Source organism: Pleurodeles waltl, chromosome 6 (assembly GCF_031143425.1).
Source record: "Pleurodeles waltl isolate 20211129_DDA chromosome 6, aPleWal1.hap1.20221129, whole genome shotgun sequence".
NCBI classification, from domain to species: domain Eukaryota; kingdom Metazoa; phylum Chordata; class Amphibia; order Caudata; family Salamandridae; genus Pleurodeles; species Pleurodeles waltl.
Window position 1 is genome coordinate 999,067,581 of NC_090445.1, and position 20,912 is coordinate 999,088,492.

The 20,912-nt window shown below is 42.3% G+C and overlaps 1 protein-coding gene across 2 annotated transcripts in view; it reads left to right on the forward strand.

Moving 5' to 3' along the window:
- The first annotated feature begins 5,934 nt into the window (after positions 1-5,934).
- The window catches only part of PAPSS2 (3'-phosphoadenosine 5'-phosphosulfate synthase 2), a 173,648-nt gene continuing 158,670 nt past the window's right edge, over positions 5,935-20,912 (forward strand). The window contains exon 1 of one of the 2 annotated variants that reach the window (XM_069239888.1): positions 5,935-6,248. In XM_069239888.1, coding sequence (XP_069095989.1) covers positions 6,231-6,248 — 18 coding nt within the window. In that variant the 5' untranslated portion in view covers positions 5,935-6,230. The remainder of the gene's footprint in view (positions 6,249-20,912) is intronic. The other variant, XM_069239887.1, reaches the window with a different exon arrangement.

Sequence of the window (20,912 nt, forward strand, 5' to 3'; positions counted from 1 at the left end):
ACTAAAATGTTGGAGGTTTTGCCCAAGATATCCTGCAACGTCTGTTTCAAACTCATTCATTTTTATGTGTTGCATCGTGCATACCTCACACCCCAGAATCTTAGCATCCATTTACCACTGACTTCACCAGAATGCCAGCGTTGTCATAATGCTAGAGGAGATCGCCTCCATATGCTGTGGAGTTGTACCCATTTGACCTCTTACTGGTCTGAGGTGGTGCGCCTCTTGGTGAAGGTTACAGACTATCCCCTGACCCCCCATGCCTAGGTTCTGTCTGTTGGGCCTCTATCCCTGACCTGCTAAACACAAAATCACAACCCGGTTCATTGACTTGGCCCTGATACTCGCCAAACGTACACTGAAATATATTAGAAACATACTGTGGGACCGAGAGTTGAGTGCTGGAGGGTGGATTTGCTGTGCAGTGTGGACTGGGAGGGAACTGCATTGCTCCAGGAGGCACGCCAGGGCAAGAGGCCCATATAGTTTCTGAGAGCTTGGGTCGCGATACTGGCTGACCTGCATGGGGTTAGGCACATGGAGATGATGCTGTTTCACACCAGGTGACCAACTGGTGGGCTGTTTTGGTTGCTTGGGGCTGAGCCCCACCTGGGGGGCGGCCAGAGGCACGGCTCCAGCACTGGCTGTCCCCCCCCCCCCCCCCCCCCCTCACTACTTCATTATAGTACATCATCTAGAAAGAGGGAAAGAACGATACGGAGTGAACACGGGTGAATGTCTCACCTTTATTTAGATCCACTAAGTGACTCGGTGGGGAAGGGAGGGTGCAGACACCGCAGGGAGTGGAGGAAAGAGTAGGAAGCTCTTATTAGGTAGTTTTTACTTGTTAGCTGAATGAGGGAATTATCCTGTCAATACTTGGTTGATGCTTCTGCAAACCTTTTCTGCCTGCGGGCAATGTCTGCAATGTAATTATGGGTGCTTACTGTTGCTTACTCTCTGTTATGGACTGACTTATCAGAAACCGTGATCCACAGTTGTACAACCTATTATATTGGCTCTGTAGGCATCATGTGTGACAGTTGCAGGCTCACTGCATGGTAACAATAATAAAATTGTGTTTTTAAAAACAATCCACACTATCATGTGGTTCACACATCATTTTATACAATGTGTTCTTTCTTCCACACTGCTTTAACGTTGGAAGCCAAAAATGCAGGGAAAACCATGTGATAATAACAAATGTTTAACTATTCTGTGCTACTACATGTCTCACAATAAAAATAATATCCTGCTTGTGTGGCTGACCCAAGCACCCATGACACAATACACCACAAAACATGACTTGGAGACATCACATTCCACTCAGCAAAATCAAGTGTTTTGTCAAATTATCCGTCAGCCAAAGAACTCTTGTATCCAGCGGAAAACTGATCCCACATCAATCTACTGAAGTAGTGGTCCATTTAGCTGAAGCCAAAGGCTTTCCTACCTTCCATCAAGGGGAGGCTGGTTAATGTTGTCATGGATACCACCACCACCATGTAGTACTGCAACAAGCAGGGCAGAGTGGAGACCTATGCCTCTGGAGTTGGCTGGGGCATCAGGGCAGCTCCCTTATCATGAACCACCTGGCTGGATATCTAAATGCCAGGGCAGATAAGCTCAGTCGATGTACCTGGTAAATCACGAATGGCAATCACATTCTGAGTTAGCACACGACATCTTCTAACAGTGGGGAAAACCCTAGCTGGAGCTGATGGAGAACACAATGTCAATAGTTTTGCGGGTTTGAGATTCAAATAAGGCTCTCTCTGGGAGCCACATTCCGGCTAGAATGGAGCAGCGGATTGCTGCATGTCTTTCTGCCTTTGCTTCTCTTGCCCAACTTCTGAAGGTGGTCAAAAACAACAGGGTCTAACTCTTCCTAGTTGATCCACATTGGGCTAGGGGAATGTAATAACTGAATCTTCTGGGCAAGATAATCTGTCCTCTAATCAGGCTACTGCTTCGGAAATATTGCCTGTCATATCAGCAGGACAGAATTATGCACCAGAGGCTGCACAATCTACATCCCCATATCTGGAAATTGAGAAGTAGCAGTTGACTGCATTCGATCTACCACCTGAGGTTATGGATGATATCTTTGCTTCGAGGCATTCCTCTACAAAGTCCATTTAAGCAGGGTGCTGGGACAAATTTGTGGCTTGTGTGGAGTCCACAACACAGACTCCTTATGTCCAATGTGTTATTGTTTGTATTGTCTTTGGCACAGCAAAGTCTTGCAGTGGGCACTGTTAAAGGTTACTTGTCGGCTCTTTCAGAATTTTTGCATCTGCTGGACTAACTGCGCTTGTTTAAATTACCTGTTCTGATGTAATCTATTGAGAGTTTGACACAAATGTCCCCTCCCAGTCCATTTGTGATGCCACAGTGGTGTCTTATTTTTATTTGGATGTTCCTCATGGGCACCCCCTTTGAGCTGTGATCCTACTTTTTGTGACATCTGACTCTAAAAAAACTGTCTTCCACATTGCAGTCACTTCAGCTTGCCATGTGAATGAGCTCCAGGCTCTCTTGGTGCAGCAGCCGTACACCTCCTTTTTCCCCAGACAAACTAGTGTTGAGGACTCGAGCTGCCATCTTACAGAATGTAATGACTCCTTTTCATGTTGGACAATCCATCACGGTTCCAGTGTTCTTTGCCCTGCCTTACCCCTCGACAAGAAGGAGAGACTCAATTTGCTGGACACCAAAAGAGTCTTAAGCTTTTATTTTAATCACACAAAAGACCATGGGGTGGACAATTAGCTTTTTGTGTGGTTTTCTCAAAAGAAAAAAAGTAAACTAGTGTAGAAAATGACTTTGCCAAGGTGGATAGGCTTCTGCATAGGGATCTGCTAACCACTGGCCAAGAAGCAGCCTCTGGCGGGACTGAGGGCCCATTCTGCCAAGGCTAAGGCTGCTACTGCTGCCTTAGCATGCGGAGTTCCTGTTTCTGAAATCTGTCAGGCCACAATGTGGACATTCAGTGATAGGCAGGTCCAACTGGAAGGCCATTTTGCCCTCTCCATCCTGCAGGACCTTTGGTCTGAGCCAACTTCATAGATCCTCCGCATTGGGAGGCAGAGATTTGGTATCTATTCTAAAGATGAAGAATATGCAGTTAGAAATATCCATCAGCAGAACAATTTACTCACCTTTGGTAATGCATGCACTTTCTGGTGGATATTCGTTCTAACAACAGATTCCTAACTGCCCACCCACCTCATCATTCTGTGGAGTCTCTTTTCACCATCTAAAAAGTTTCCAACTTAGAGATTTGCTCTGGTACTGACAATTGTTTTCTGCTCTGCATCCAAAAGCACTGAAAGAGTCAAGCATGAAACTGACGTTGGAGCACAGGGGTAGTGCTTACATGTGGCTCTGCTCCATCACTTCATGGACAGGTCAAAGCCAACACTGAGCCACAGTGCGCCACATACCTGCACGTAGGAGCACTGCTGAGAAACTTTCCAGATCCAGTCTGGCACTTGGGAGTATTCTAAAGGGAAGGAATCTGTAGTTAGGTAGAGTACACACCAGAAAGTACATTACCAAAGTTAAGTAACTTTTTCTTTATGAACATGGCTCCTATGCCCTAAAGACTTGCACTATTTAATTTGTTCCCCCTTAGAACTGCCTGTAAATCATATGGCTTTAAACCCAATAAGAAAGTTTGTGGTGGAAAATCTGACCATTTGGACCAATTTTTCCTGAAATTTCCTTCGAAAAGAAAACTCACCTAGGCCCACTGAAGAGAGAAAATTAGCTTGCGAAAGTAAATCACACTATGCAATGTGGGTCTGGTTTGAAAATCTTGCCAGGAGTGACTTAGATTCCTGTTTCAGAAAGGCTTTCAAAGATGCCATAGGGTCAGGGCGAGAGAAGGAAGGAGAACAATGTATTAGGTAGTATTGACCTATAAGTGATACGAGAAGGCAAAGGAAATTATTTAATCAGGTATGCTATGAACAAAGAGAACAGGAGTGGTCGGAGGACTGAGCCTTAGTGGACAAACTTAAGATAAGGGTAAATATTTGGAAAGAGCACCATGGGGGCGTAGCTACTAGAGGTGGGCGAGCCAACAGATTACCAAGGGGAGGTGAGCCAGTTCTGAACTAAGGGTCTAGTTGAGCTCCACAAGCCCAAGTGCAAGCCAAGTCCTGAATATATTTGGCATGTAAGTCATACAACAAACTTCATTTATAATTACGATAAAGTTTCTTCAAAATTCAAAAAAGTTTATTTCTTTAAAATGCAGAAGTGTTTTATCTTATTACATCTAATTATATCATTGCATTGAGAGGCAATTAGTAAAACTGAGTTTTTTAACATTCCTGCCCTCTCGCCCACCCTGACAACAATGCCATTGGTGAACTAAGGGCCAAATCTCGTCTCACATGTACACTGTCATATGTGTATGCAATAATAGCTGACCTAGATTCTTAAATGGAGCAACACTATATTCTATTAAATCGATCAAGCGGTTTTCGTACAGCGCACATCGTATATTTGAAGGTGCTCTCATATACGATAATTAACATATTTGCCAAGGATCACAGATTTACTCAATTTTATAATGCAGGAAAGCTGGGATTGGTCTCAAATTTCCTAGGAACACCTTGTACAGGTTAGCCTCTAAATTAATCTCTCTCTTGTCCTTTTTATATCAAATGCTACTGCTTTGCCTAGAATTATTGCTCATGAGAATACGTCGGAGCAGGGCCCGCTTTAGGATGGTGCAACCGGTGCGGCCGCACTAGGCGCTGATCTCAAGGGAGGAGCTGTGTTGAGCAATAACACAATTTTAAAACACCTGCAGCAGGGTTCTTCGTGCGACCAGCTTTCAGGCAGCAATAAAAATGTCAAGATAGGTCCTGTGGTTAATGTTCGTGCTTGAGAGACAGAGATTGGAGTTTTGCCTAATGACAGTTTTGACTACCATAAAGTAGCACAGAGGGGAGGGAGCAGGATGTCATGGGACGGCGCCAAAAAGATTGTCGCACCGGGCGACACCAGCGCCAAAGCCGGCCCTGAGTGTAAGTGGCAGGCAGAAGCCACGTGAAAGCTCGACTTGCTTTGGGCTCAAAGGTCCAAGAGGGAATCGAGCCGAGCCAGAGCCTGGTATCTGGCACGGGCCTGGGTCAATCTTTCGGGGGCTTTCTCGTCTCTATTAGTCACAACTGGTGCATCTGGTGCAGTGGCACCCGGGGACATTGTACCCCACTAACTAATCAGTCAAGAGTTGTTTTTCGTGCTTACACCATAGCTCAGCGCATCCTTGCCAGGCAACTGGTCACTGCCTGGAGCATCAAGGTGCTCGCAGTACCACACTGTTATCGGGTGACCGTCATTTTGAGGCGCCTGATCCTAACTTTACCTTCAATTTAGTTTAAATTAGCAGGTGTCTGCTTTGTTCCACCAAAATATCGATCTAGCCACCTAAACTACAAAAGACAGTATAAATGCAAACACGATTCCAACGTTAGAGAACCCTAAAGTAATCGTAGCAGGCTATGAGCTATAAAACAAGCCCTCTCTCCCATAAACTCATGTCATTACTAAGAGCCTCATCAAGAACTCGGAAATTACAGAGGCAAATTCACCAGCACAAATAGTTTGCGCACTGGGTCTGGTACGCTTTTACAACTAATTATAACCTTCACAAAAAAAACAAAGAGGGACAGTGTGGATAAGTGCGAAACGTGCCCGAGGCAAAATGAGTGGGCAAACCGAGAGGATGGGACAGGGAGCGGGCAAGAGCAGAGCAACCGCACGAGTGAGCCAAGTGCCGGGGGGGCGCGTTGGCGCAGGTAGGTCATGCGGCGGGAGGGGCAGGTAAAGCGGGCAGGGAGCACGGCCGAGGAATGGGGACTGGGCAGACGAGGCGGAAACAGAGGACCGAAGCAGCGGCGGGCCGGCCCCCGTGGCGTCACGCTCCTCCCCGCCGGCTCGCCCCTCTCCTGGCCGCCCTGCCCCTTCCCCGTCCCGCTTGGAGCAGCGCCCCTCGCACGTCTATCTGCTGGCGGCGCTGGAGGGGCCGGGGCAAGAAGGGGCAGCGGGAGAGGGGGCGGGGAGCAGGGGAGGGGTTCGGTGCAGGAACTTTGCGACGTGTCCCGAGCTGAGCCCTTTTATACGTCCGTCCTGCGGGCTGCCAGGAGTAGAGCCGGGCAGAGAGAAGCCTCGTCCAACCCTCCCTGTGTGCAGCGCCGCATCCTCCGTCCACCATGTCCAACGGCAAGACGGTAGGGGCTCCTAAGACACTTCCCAAGACTTCTTATTTTCTGAAACATTCCCCACACACACGTGTGGAAGCTCTGAGCGGGGGGCGGGGGTGTCATTGTGGCAGAAAGAGGAACGTCGTGCTTGATAATGGACTTGAATTTTAATGAATACGTTTTTAATATAGAGTAAGTGAAAACACTTTAATATATATCAGGTTAAAACTTTTGAAAGAAAAGTAGCAACGATTTTCAGCTGAAAGGAGAACATAATCCTTCAGTGGAAAGAGTTTCCTTGTGAGTTAGTCAATGAAAGTTGCAACCATCGATTGGGTGTACGAAGCTGTGAGTGCATCAACTTTAATGCAAGAAACTTTAGTAGTAACCAACCTGCTCCGGCCTCACAGCTGATGCCGTGACTGCACTTCCTCATTTCATGCCTGAGAGAACAGTAGGGATGGGGACAGTCTGATGCCTGCCTCTTCTGGCTGCCCGTTTACTGGCCAGAGGGGTGACTTTTTCAGGTCCAGCACCCGGACCCAAGCAGCCAAGACATCTGGGCCAGCCGAACGGAGTGATGCACACGGAAGTCCCCCCCTCTCTCAGCTCAGTCCCTGGTTGTTGCATTCTGATCTCTCTCTCTCACGCTAGGAATGTGTAAGTGACGCCCGCAGCTATGACTTGGAACTATACCGAAGAGTATGTATTTTTTCCACTTTTCTGAAGTACATTGCAGCTTCTTTCCGAGTGGTCTGTGCGGGAGCGCTGGTGTAACCACTCATGAGACGTAGAGCTGCATGTCTCTTTATTTAAATTCGACACTTAAGTCATCCTCAGGACCTCATGACAGTCGCAGCGGTGCACCTTGTTTTTGTCTTCCAAACTTTTTCTTAAATGGAAGTGTTAAAAGATACAGCAAAAACGCGTTGTACATTGGTAATTTGATTAAAATAGCGTGAGGGTGATGGCTTGGTGATCAGAAGTGCCACCCTGGTGGTAAGGTTCCGTTCATTATTGTTGTATTACTTAATAACACTTGTACCCGTGCCCCCAAGGACCTGTTCTATGAGGATATAATACCCGATAGTAACTACAACCTGGTTTATCTCTGTTCTGCACCCATCTTCTTTTTAGCGTGGCACGGTAAGGGAACCGATGGCTCTTATTCAGGATTCCAGCGTGGGCTCTTAAGTAAGGATCCATATGGATGCCATGATTATTGTAAAAATAGGTGTGCGCAAAACCAACAATGCCCATCTCTAAAGGAATGCATATGGAAATGAATATCACACAAGAAAGCGGACACTCTATCAACAAAATTCCACAAGTATTTGAGAGTAATCAAGATATTAGAAAACATACTTCCAAATAGGGAAGATACGTGGCAACCTACTCACAGAACAGTAAAGTGGGCTTCTGGTAGACAGGAGTTTGGGTTATTGGTCCGGCAGTTTTCTCCAGAGAGACAGTGAATTAGAAAGTGAAATATTACCATGAGAAAGTGTTAGAGGAAGAGGTAGTCCTGGGTAAGTGACAGTGAAGAGAAGGTTATGAAATTCGATATTTCATTAAAGCTGTACAACCCTTTTATCCTTTTGGTGACAACAGTGGTTGTCCATAGATGTGCCTGTGCCCCATGATGCTCCTGACATTATTTTCTTAATGCTTTTTTTGTTTCTCATTTGCTTTTTTGGGATCACACAAGGGGAGCAGTGCTTTCACCTCTGTTCGCCACAGTGCCTCTATTTATCAGGACTAGATATGGCATTCACACTGTCATATGAGTAATGTATATTCCCCTACTCACCCACCGCTTATCATGCAGAGACTTTGGAACTGGTGGTGAGTCTAGCGACTCGGACAATGACTCCGTTTGCAGCAACAGCACATCAGGGCATTGAGTGCAGGAGGCAATAAATCCGGGAGTAGCAACTCCTTGACAGCAAAGACCACGTGGAAGTTACTGAATGCAGGTTGAAGATCCTTGAACAGTGAGAGAAGTGACGGTTCATTCACAAGAAAATGAGTAAAGGAGGGCAGAAATCCATAAAAAGGGGGAATCAAGGCCCGTGCAAACTGTGGGTAAAGGGTAAAGACACCAAGAAAGCAAATAGAGAGTGGGGCCAGATCAACCACCATGACCATGCTTCAACCCCTTCCAACCCCTGGGGTCTTCTGGACGGTAATGTGGGGGAGGGAGAGACACACTGCAAAATGGAAGGATAAAGTATCCTAAGGTGCAGATTGCGGCAGGAGGGCAGTCTTCAGTAGCCAGTTATCTTATCCCTTGTATCTGTGATTTCTTGAAGGTTGCTTTCGCTCTTAGCTACTGAACTCACACCCCAGCAGTCCAACGCTACCTTTGCTTAGGATGTCTGTGCTTACCAAGCCTCATCTTTCATCCAGCAGCCCCCGTTTACGAAGCACAGAATCGATCCATACAGATCTGACTGTTACTAGTGTCAGGGCAGCCCCATCAGTGCTGTTGTGGTGTCCGCTTTTGCACATCTGTCCAGTGTGGACGATATTGTGATGCGACCAGGACTTGTCTATGGGTGGTTTTGCACATTGATCTTTCTCTAGGTTATCAGCCGTTTTTCTCCTAAATGGGTGATCAGCGCTTATCTGGCTCACGCTCTTGAAAAAGTGGTCTCTACCCATGTTGCCTGTATGTCTTCATGGGTGGCTGACCACATCTGTCCTCCAATGCCTCACTTTAGAAATCCACAGCAGAGTTTGAATAGGGTTGGTACAGTTTTTAGAGAATGTTTTGCCAGGCTCACTAGACGCTCGTTTTAATGTCTGAGCACCCAGTCTGCGAGAAAGCCCTGAAACCACAAGAAGCATATATCTACGCAGTCCTCTGTGGTGGGAGGCCGTACTGACGACAGCCGTGCACAGCACAAGTGATGATAACGTAGCATAGCGTAAAGGTGGTGTGAAGGAATCTGCCAAACTGCCTGGAACAGCTCACGCAGTCCCAGGATTATGCTCTGATCCTTTCAGCTTTGCTGAGGTTGCTTTCAACTGATCGAGGGCTTTCTTCACATCTTTCAGTATTTGTGTGGAGAGAAAGGACAAAGCGTACTTTGTGCAGCATTTATATCACATCAACCTGACTAAATGTGATATCATGGAATGTACTCCTTGCAATTACAGCTTAGGCAGAAAGCTTTAGTTTGCTTTCAAGAGTGATGGCAGAGAATTCAGTTTGATACACGTAAGCGTGCATTTAAAGTATAATAACTTGCTTTTACAAACCTTGATACTCTAGCTGTGGCAGTGATGTCATCAACAGGCGCTACTTTGACCCGATTCAGTGGTAGGTGTTTTGTTGATCTATGAATAGTGATAGACTCCGCCAGACCCTCGGGGATAAACACTGTGACATGTAGGCTGCACACACATCTCAGGGATATGCGATCTTTCAATATCTTCCACGATTTAGACCTTCCATTAATGGGGAGAAAGAATAGGGTGGGCAATTGAGTCACCGAGTTCGATAGAGGCTGCCCAACACCAAACCTGTCCCTAACACGCGGAAAGGACATCTCAGGTCATTCCCACAGTACAGCAGTAACTTCAGTTTCTCAAATATCTCAACATATTGCCATCAAAGATACACTTTTTTAAACAGTGGTTCTCTTTATGTCTGAGAAACATAACAAATTTAGGTGACATTGAAAATCACACAAACCTTTGACCAATAAGTTTTAGTTTTGACATTTGTAGGGCTGCTACTGTGTTGCCTCTCGTCCCAGAGAGTTGTCTGCAGGCCAGTGACCTGCACCATAGCTGCAGTAGAAGTGTGTGGGTCAAATTCAATGCTCAAGTGATGCAAACATGTTTAGTGATTTCAGATCTAGGGTCATCAAAGAATTGCACCAAACACTTGGCAATATTTTGGAATTTATTGTGGGCAATGTGCAGTCATTAAACAAATCTTGTATAATTTGCGTGTACAGTGCATGCTGCATTGATGAACACATCGTAAGAGGCAAGGTCAACTGAAATTCTGGGGTTCCTTGCATAGTGAGCATTGACCCTCTGTATAGTTGATGTAAAAATGATATTGGGTTTAATCTTAATTGTTGGAATTATCATTGGATAAACACGAAAAACACATCATTTTGTTTTACATCTAATAAGTGAAAATTTTGACTCATTTTAATCATCTGTCTGAGAAAGCTGTGTACGCCATTTAGCACCAACTGTGCCTCATAGGGTAATAATTACTAGTCAGAAAAGAGCCAACGGTATTTTGAGGCATCATCTTTATAAAGACATAGAAGAGCAGTGTCAGAGAACTTTGCTATGTTAAGGCAAGGTTTGACAGACTGCACAGTACTATCACCTGTGGGTTAACCAGTCGACATAGCATGGAGGGGGGCGTGATTTTTTTGTCTATTACTGAGGTTTTCTGAGCTTCTAATGTGAATATGGATGGCTTTGTGCCATTTTCTGCTGAAGAGGTTTAGCATGCTCTATCCTTTCAGAAGGTCCTGTTTAAGACATCTTGGCTATGGACTTCTATAAAGCCAATGATTAAGTCTTGCCATATTTTTAGGTGGCAGGGTGCGGCAATGTTGACACACTGGGCCAGAACCCAGACAATGAAATTCCTTGGCGCTTTTATCCTACAAGCAAAGGGCTACATCTCAGATTTTCATGCCAGTTTTATAGCTTAGTCAGGGACTATTGACCAATCCTTCGTTTTCTATTTTTTTGTGGACAGATGATCAGTGATTAATAAGTGTAGGTTATTTATCACTTTTCTGTACCTCTGCACGGCTCTTGGTACTAATAATAGAGCTAAATTGTTTTCGACTCCTAAATGATAGCGGACCGCTGCGGGAGGCAGTTTGAATCGAGCTATGAAAAATCCTTTTGATTGTATCTCCAGGGTGCACCAAGGCTGCATCATGGCCCCTCTCTTCAATAACTTGTCCTTTATTGGGATGATTAAAATATTAGCAGCAGTCAAAGCAGACACTCCTAAGGTCCACGTCTGGGTACGGAGTTATTCTTACATCACAGAAAAACATCCATATTTCCATTCTCTTTTCAGCATCTTTTAAAACTTTGTGTGGAATCCTACCTCTGGCTGAAAGCTGTAAATCAAAAATGGTAGTTTCCCTTTGTCTTTGTTGTTGGCTGGGAGAAACTGCTGGTGATGACTTCAATTATTTTTTAGGACTTCTTAATTAAAACTGCAATATTGCTCAAACAGAATGTGATGTTTAGACTGAATATCGAAAGGAAAACTATCCAGGGGCAAAATATCATGTCAAGAATTTACAGGACAAAAATATCGAGTAGGTAAGTTTCTATAAGCAAGCAAAGTTTTACTATACGTAACTCCACGTATATTTATCTTCCATATATATATATCTTTAAGATTTATAGATGCAGAGTTAAGAATAGTAAATCTATACTTATCTATTTGCGCTTACCTTCTCAATATTTTCATCCTCGATATTTTAGACACAATATTCTGTCCACACGCTATTTTTGCTTACAATATTCTGTCAGTGATCCACAGAATGTGTACAAGCGATGATACATTTTAACTAGCAATAGAGGGAAGAATTATATTTAATTAACAAAGCTTTAATGCAAACTTGTAGTGAGGCAAAATATGGTGCCAAGTTCGAGATTGAACAGTGTCACTTGGCTCAGAGATGGAGGAACACATGTCATAAGCAGTGTTTGTGTCCCAATGTAAACCTATGATGATATAGTGAGTCTTTAACATGTTTACTACCATACGTTTGTCCTACGTAAAAGGATTATTCTTAACATGGTGGGCTATGATCTATTTCTTCGCATCCCATGGTTTGCTTATGTAAGGAAGGTGCCGACTTTTTTTTGGGGGGGTGTTTAAAAAGCTGAATGACATCTCTAAACACTGTTGGCAAATGCGACCATGAGGCCTATAAGTCAGAGCCTCTTAAAACAGCTTAGATGAGAGACACTGAAGTTCATTTTCATGATACCCAGCTTGCAGTTTGATCATAAATATTGAAGCATATCTTAAAGTAAGCTTTCTTACCATGTTACACATGTTGTTAACTATTGTTTTTACTACATACCGTATTCAAGTGTAGTAATGAAACAAATGAGTCAGCAGAACATATTATTTTTCACATGTTTCAATGTACCATGACAGAAGTGGATGGTTTAAGAGATTGTGCAGCTGTGCATACTCAGATCGGAAGGAACAGTTTAAACACGTACTTGTGTTATGGTCTGGAAGTTGATGGAGCTTCTGTAATAGAGCACAGTTTACTGGGGTCCTAGGTGTGTGAAGAAGAACATGAGGAAACTCTAAATTCGAACAGTATTATCTGGACAATGTTCGTAAAGGAGAGGATAACTATTATGGTCTTTCCACTTTCCCGAAGGGTAGTCTTAGATCTAACTTGCCAAGCTGAGATTGTAGTAGGTCGGACCAATTTATTTGAATGACTTTTCGAAAAAAAAGTATACTTGCCTGGAAAGTTAAAAGCTCCAAAAGTTAATTGAGGAATATTTGGAATTTATATTTTGACTTATTTAATGTTTAAATTATATTTACATTTTATGTACATATTTGTAAACTAATATTCTCTGCTACTCACAGGTTCATTACTATTCCAACCTTTTGTGCATGTGGGAAGAATGTTCATTATTGGCATCTCTTTGCAGAATGTTTTCTGTTACTGGAATTTAAACTTATTTTTACCTTCAAATAATACTTAAGCTGTGCTTCACTTTGTTTACTGTACAACTATTTCAGGTCTTTAAAATTTGAAAAGAACTGGGGTAAAATGCAGGACAATACATGTTCAGCTTTGCAAGGTATGTGGTAAACCTTTGATCTAGGATCATGCAGTACTGCACAGCCCTTCCAGCTGTTGCCATAAACAAAGCTAGGTGGGGCCAGATTTATTTCCAACTATGTTGTACTTACAACTTAAATCGTTTGTATCAGGTAGTTACTGATAAGGAACGCTTACTTTGCTGCTAAGAAACAGGCAGTTTAAGTTAATCATTAATTTATCTATGTCTTAAGTTTACCTAGGTTGACCTGATACTTTGAACCAGCACATTTCTTACTTACTCAGACGTGTTGTCAAATCTGTTATGGAGATCTCGCTTACAAAAAGCGACTATAAAATACAAGTGAGTGGTGAATATTATAGATTCCAGGCAGTGGGTGTCATACAATTTGCAAGATTAAAGAACATTAGAAGAAAATGATAAAAATGCCCACTCTAACTGTGTGGTAGGAAGAAATAAGAACCATTTATAATTGCTTGCATACTTTACAGCCTCAATGAATTGGTGCATAAGGCATGGGTGAGCTATTGTTGACCGAGAAAAACAAGAAAGTGATGGGTGAAATGCTTGAAAATGATCTAAGTTACTTGGTACCACATTCCAGTCTATCATTTTCTGTCCACCATGGCTCCTCTGAAAGGATCAAGCCATAATCAAATTATCCTTAGCCTGCTCTGATAGGAACATTCCAGCCTAATCTTTCCAAGCCAGGTTAACAGGAATACAAGCAACCCCAGACAGGTTTTGGCCAAGTTAGGCATTGTCCAGTGAGGTATAGCCAGAGTCCTGGGGCACAGTGAGCACTTGACAAGTGTCAGAGTACACCTGTCACACAGGGCATCTCATGGAGAAATATAAGAAAGTCATTCATTGTTCATTGAGAAGTGCTCCCTTTTTATGTTTCAAAGATGGCAAGCAAAACACTTAGGTACCAACACATCCTATTTCTAGACCAGGTGAATGCCATCCCATTCAATTTGGGTGACTTTGCCAACTGCCTGATAGATGTTGACATTGTGCTTCTCCCAAGATCCATACCTCTGCCCATTATAAGATTGATTCTCATTACCATCCACTTTACTGAATCTATTGATGTTGAATCACTACTTTCCAATAGCTAGCCGACATTGATCTTCCAAGCTGCCACGAAATGAACTGTGACAAACTATTTGTGTCATATTAGCAATAATTTTTATAACTACATAATCAAATTTTCTCCAGATCTGTTGTTGTGGTTGTCTCTTATATTAAGCTGCAGAAGTGTGGGGCTTAATGTATCTTTTTTTTAAACTTTTGTATATTTGTCCCCAACTGGGTCATTTCAGAGTTAGAAGTAGCACAGAAGTATACTTAGAGATCTCCTCAAACCAGCTCCTTGTAATGCCTGTGTGGTAACTCCCAATGATGAGTACAGATCAGGTGAATGGGTCTCTGAGAGTGCAGTAAGTCCATTTAACTGAAGCTGACACTTGACGTCTTGACCATTTGGAGACCCGAATGAATCACTCTATGGATATCTATTTTTAGAGGAATCTAGCTAAATAAACTATTGCATATGGATGGAGAGTCTCTAAAAGATTAACCTTTCTCTGTTCCTAATGGAATGTTAAGTGTAAACCTGGAAACCCACTACAGTAGGCGTGTTGTTTCTATGCATGACTTTAGTTATGTCAAAAGTAGAACTATGCCATCCATTTTGGCTGAAAGGACATAGACCTCAGTGGATATCTTGGGCTGGGTACTGGTGGTAGATTTTATTATCCATTTTATGTTCCTATTAATTCATTATTTAATATCATTAAATGCTAGACTACTGCAAAATGACCTGAAAGCAGTAGAAATCAGAATTCCGTATGGAATGTGCAAGATATTGGACGGTCTATTCCACCACACCCACATTGTCACACGTAACTGAGTATATTCAAAACATTGATGGCAGGGGAAGATTTTGTTCCATAGAAAATCATTGTCACCTAATTAAAGTGTTGTCACTCTGCAGTTATTGCTCATTTCAGATGTGTGGAAAGCCAGAATAGAGGACAACTCAATTAGTCATTCATGAATCCATGATCTACAGATCAATAACTTTATGTTGAGACGACTTGGCTTAGATATAAAGCAGTGAATAATATATCTAATATTGCCGTCTTAAAATTATATAGGAATGGTATGTTGGAGTAGATTTGAGACCACGTCTGCTAACCAGTGGACCTGGTGTCCTCATAGGTATGTCTCATTCTTACCTTTCAAATGTAGTTTAAGAACTTCCTGTCACTCCTTCAGTCACCAAAGACGTTGTCAGCTCATGACAAACAGTTGACTGCTGATACTCAGGGCATTTAGCTCACAGAATAGCAAGGATATGACTTGCCAATAATTGGTAGTAGAATTATTTATGATATTGGATGATGGGAATTCCAAGGATACATTGTTGTGCCTTGATAATGCGGATTACCTTTGTGCTGGCTTGTCTTATAAACTAAGAAGAGTTCAAAGGGCATGGAATGATTAGCTACCTTATCTTCTGCTTGTGTACATTGTAAACAGTGGCCATTTTGAAGATTTCTGCACTAACTACCAGTATGGCACATCACTTCGGTACATAGTGTACACGGCTTAGCACATAAATATATACACTGTAAGAAATAAATCTTACTCATTTACAGGGTTGTTTAACTTGTACACATGTGCATCTTTTCTTGTGATTCTTCTGTTCAGATGTGTTGAGGGTTGACACAGAAATTGAGCCAAGGACTTGGAATTAGTAAGTCTGGAAATAGTACACGAAATTGTCAGTTAGCTGTTACATTGCTGAGTGGAGCTTGTTAATTTCGGAATTGCTTTTTTTGTGCCCTTTATTTTAGTTTTTTTAATGGTTTTATTTTGTTGAGGCATGTAATGTCTTCCTAAAACCGCTCAGAAGAGCTGTGCTGTAGAAACAACTCCCACGGTTTGTAAAGAGCATAAATCTGTAATCTTATTGGCATATCTCATTCTATTATTATTGTTTGTATACTGCATAGTCTACCACTAGTATTTCATCATAGTGGTATTGGCTGTCAGTGGGCTTTCATTACAGACCAAAGCCATCCTGTTAAGGTGGTTTGGATGCTGCATAGTAGACCACTCGTACAGTGCAAAGCCGCACACACCCATTCAGATATAGTAACTGCTAGCAGTGCGTTATAATAGCATTGAAAATGGAGAACTCATTCTGATTCAGGTTCCAATCCTAATCAATGAAATATAAAGTAACAAATACTATGTATTGGATACTGCCAGCATCCAAATGCATGGTATGGCATGTTGATGCACGTGCTGATTCCGTCCTTAAACCATAGCAGCTAATGAAGGGAGGAGAGCGTTTTAGCAAGGAGAAAAACATCAGAGGTAATCTGAATCCTCTTGCAAGAACATGTCATTATATGAAAAAGCACCTTGGTAATGCTTGCAGAATGACATGCTAATTATGTAAAGCTACCTTTAATAATTATAGCATTAAGGAACGATTGTCCACCTGATTGAGGGAGTGAATTAGCTGTTCTGCGTGTGTCTGGGAATGCTCATGGAATCAATCATCCGACGAGCTGCGAGCCCAAACTGAATCACACATTAGCATAAATGTAGAATCCTCGGCAGTCCTGTAGTCAAGAATAACAAGCAAGTTACAGAGCCGATTCGATAGATCAGCAAGACTTAGATCTATTAAAGTATCAAGTGATCTACACCCAAGAACATCAGATTCTGAGAATCCTTAGTAACTTCTCGGGTCTCCTGCGCCATTAGCTGGAAGGTGTTTACAAGTGCCTCCCTCCCAGGACTGATAGTTCGAGGCCATTCTGTGTTTGGCCCCAGTGGGGGTGGGGTATCCTTATCCTTTTCTTACAAAGCACTGCTTTGTTTTAGGGTCTACTTAAGAGTGGTATGGATTGTCACTATTAGGGGAAAAAGTAAGGGTGGGAGTGGGGAGGACCACCGACTTTAAAAAAGGGGGAATGCGTCCTTAAAAGGGCTTGGTGAATGACAGTGCTCCATAGTTAGAACATCGATAACCCGGTGAAGTCAATACCTTCAGGCAACAAAAGCTCGCAGCTCACTGGTGATGATCGAATATTAAGAATTCATCCAGATTCTGACTTTTAAGCACATGCATAAAGTGCTCTAGTACTTTACTTAAAAGCTTAATCTGTCCCTCAAGTTGTTGCCTTAATTTTGGAATACAAACAGTGTCATAGTCCAAGATCCTGACCTTTCACAACCAGCCATTTTGGGCAGTAATAATAAGGATATTCCAGCAGAGAGCGGACGACTCTAACAGCAATATAACCGTAATATGACTGAATAGGAGTCAGCTCGAGTTACTGGTGAAACTTCTAAGGTTCTGATGATGACAACGATACTTTTAACTTCCTCTAGTACTAGTTGTGGAATCTAATGCTCCAATGTACTTATTATTAAACTGAGGTGACACGGTGTGCAGAATAACAATTAACTGGTATGCCCCAGAGTAATTACCAGTGACTGAGATTACTTCAAGTATTCCATCCATCACTTTTTTGTATATTTTAGTGTGTGGCCTTAAGTGGGGTGTGTATGCCTAGATGTGGGCCCTGTACACTGTGTCCCACTGGAACCTAGCTATACCTGGCCTAGGGCAAAGTTGGTCCTGTGTGCTTGCATTCTGGTTCAGGGAGGACCTGACATGGCTGTTTGGGCTGAACTGTTCCCATTGGAGCAGCGTCAAGGCTGATTTGCAAATGTGGAATATAAATATGGTATACACTGAAGGGGTCACCAGCCTTTTCTGTAATAAGAGCTACTTCGGTTCATTGAAACTCAACCCGAGCTACTAATATTATTAGTGTTGTAAAAGCGACCACATCATTCCATTAGTGCCATCATATGTAAGATAAGTACCAGTGATCTTCTTGGTGCGTCAGGGCATTGCCAGCAGTAAGGTTAAAACAAGTCTTTGTCAATTGCCTCCTCATTGGTAATACATAATAGCCAGTGCTGCAATGCCCCTGGTAGTAGCATAGTTATGTCAGTTACAGGCATTCAAGTACCTCATGCACATTCAAATATGAGCTTTAAATATGTTATGGAAATTCAGACATTTTTCTGCAAACATCAACTTTTGAAAATACACAAAATGTCTTCTTAAATACGCATTCTGAGTTTTGGTATACATATATTATTTCAACCAAACAAAAGCTTCTAAGTTAGTAGGCTGGGCTCCTCAGAGGAGAGCTACTTATAGGTAGCTGGAAAGCTACCAGTAGTTCACAAGCTACTCATTGTAGAAGCCTACTATACAGGATGTGCAAAATGTTTGGTTGCATTTAAAGTTGCTCACATGACTCCAAGCAGCAGGGCCCATCCACTCTGTTAGCTCTATCCTCTACCCTTGGTGGCGGGTTTTTGCCTCTCCTGGAGGGTTTCCTGGATGGTCCTATGAACATATTGTGCCATAGCTTTGATTGATTGGGGATCGGGCAAAGATTGTGTTGATTGGTTAAATTCCATGAAATAGATAATGATCTGTTAATTTACCTTCTGATTTAGGCATCGTTTTGAGGTCTTGCCTAGCTGTCTGTAGCCAAAAGTCATATTGTGGACTATACCAGTTCTAACAATGGGCTTTGGGCAAGCCCATTTCATATCAATGGGTGTCTTTATTATCAGTCTTATTTGGTAGTTGCTTGCTTCATGGCTTTCTTTTCTCCTCATGTGTTTGTCCCTTCCCTGGATCATTGCTTCTGAGCTATCCTCTTGATTGGATGACTAGTTTCTTTCTATTGCTTACGTTCAGGCAACAATTTTTTTTTTGCTTCGAGCAGTCAGTGGGAATGTGTGTGTGTTTTTGCATTCTCACAGTCTCTGATGTGCTACTCCCCACTTCACACCCCGACCCCTGCATTCTTTTTTGCTGTCCTAACTTTGCATTCCTCAATGCCACGCTTTTGTTTTTTATTTTTTTGTAACCTTTCCCTTTCCATTGCTTTCCTGATCACAACTGTTGTTTGTCGGCGGAGTTTACTTGTTTCGCCAGCGCCTGTATTTTTCCCACATCCATATGTTTTTTGTGTGTGTGTTTTTTTTAAACATTTTAAGAGGGCCTTCCACCTGCAGTTTGCTCCTGTGGTTGTTTCTTTATGTAAATGCTTGCCTTGTGGTTGAAATGCTTGTCTGCCGTCTTGGAATGGTAATTTTTTTTTTTAAATGGCTGCTGCATCTTGATGTATGTACATGCATGTGTGGTGATGCATGTTCACATATACCTCATCACTCTGGGGACGCCATAGCATCATGAGACATATATGCGTATACATCATCGGACTGGACTTGTTTTTTCTTTTTTTCCTTTTTTGGCCCATGTTGGTCAGACAAAAATCCATATTTTCCTTTATTGCCAGTGCTAATTAGCACTAGCAAGAAGCAGTAGCAAAGCCAAAGGTGAGATGCAATGACTTAGCCAATGCTTGTTTTTCCATTGCTCTTTTCCTTGTCCAGGGATATAGTAAAATCTTTTTTTGCTTTAACGAGTTGTGGTAGAGAGTAAAAACATGCCATTCAAATAAGCCTATTGATTGAATTTAGAAGCCTCTTTCATAAAACCAATGTCGCAGTTGCTCCCAGTGCCTGCATATTATTCAGAGGCGTTCTGTTCAAACTATGAACGCCTTCTGTGCATGCATTATAAAATCAGATTTATTAACTGTGAAGTGGCGCTGGTTTCTACATTCGGCATAGGAATACATAATATGTGGGCATGCAAGCATACTTCACATTAACACCTTGAGCTAGGCGCATAATCACCTTATTTTGTAGTGTGTGCCAAATGAATAAATAAATGAATCCTTTACTCATTTGTAAAACTTTAGTAACATTAAAATATAACCCTCGGGAGCGTGGAGTTGAAGCAGCACCTTCGTATTTGAGGCCTGATATGGTGTATATTTGTTGAGAAAGAAATTGAACTTTATCAATTTTGTTGTGCTGTTTTAATCATTGCATTTCAGAAGTAAATATTATTGGAATGTACCTTTTGAGTTTTGAAAAGCTTACTGAAATCATTCTTGATTGGAAATGCAGTAACTGAAACTTATTTTGACAACAAACGTATTCACGGCTTGACCAGTGTGGACATTTCCCTGCCCAGGATCTCTTCACGGACTTGTAATAAGCGCTCTTCCGAACGTTTGCATTTCTCTGTTAATATTTTTCGAAAAGTCTTGAAAAAGCTTGTTGGGAAACTAAGCTTGAGCAAAATACGCAGTGGCAAAAATGGGGGCTTTTAATTTTCTGGTTAAAGCTACTCCAAACAGCAAAACAAATGTGCACACTTTTCAAACCTCAAAAGAAAACCACAATAATTTCCAACAGTATGTAGTTTTCAATTGTAACACATGAAATAGGCATAGCAATTTTAATGAGAGTTTATTTCTTAACAAATAACAAACCAGAATCAAATATGATTGTTCTGCTTAGAGTATCATTTCTTGAGCTCAGTGTGTATACTCGGAAGGCAGATCATCCCTTAAATTCAGTATAGCACCAGTCACAATCTGCTGTCTGATACCTTAAAGGTATATATGTTAACATATTCAGGAGCTGATCTCGCATCAATTTTCCACCTTTCAAGAAGTAATTGCATGTTTTGCCAGTTACTAATGTGGTGGGAGTTATTGCCCAAAGTCAAGCATTAAAGGATATTTGACAAAAGGTCGTTAGTCAAGGGCTTTTGTCATTTGGGAAGTATTATGCAGTTCTTCAACCTGGGGCCCTATTATGTGTATGGCATACTTTCCCTGTTTGTGCCATGGCGCACATTTCAAGAGGTACACCAAGTGCAAACAGGGAAAG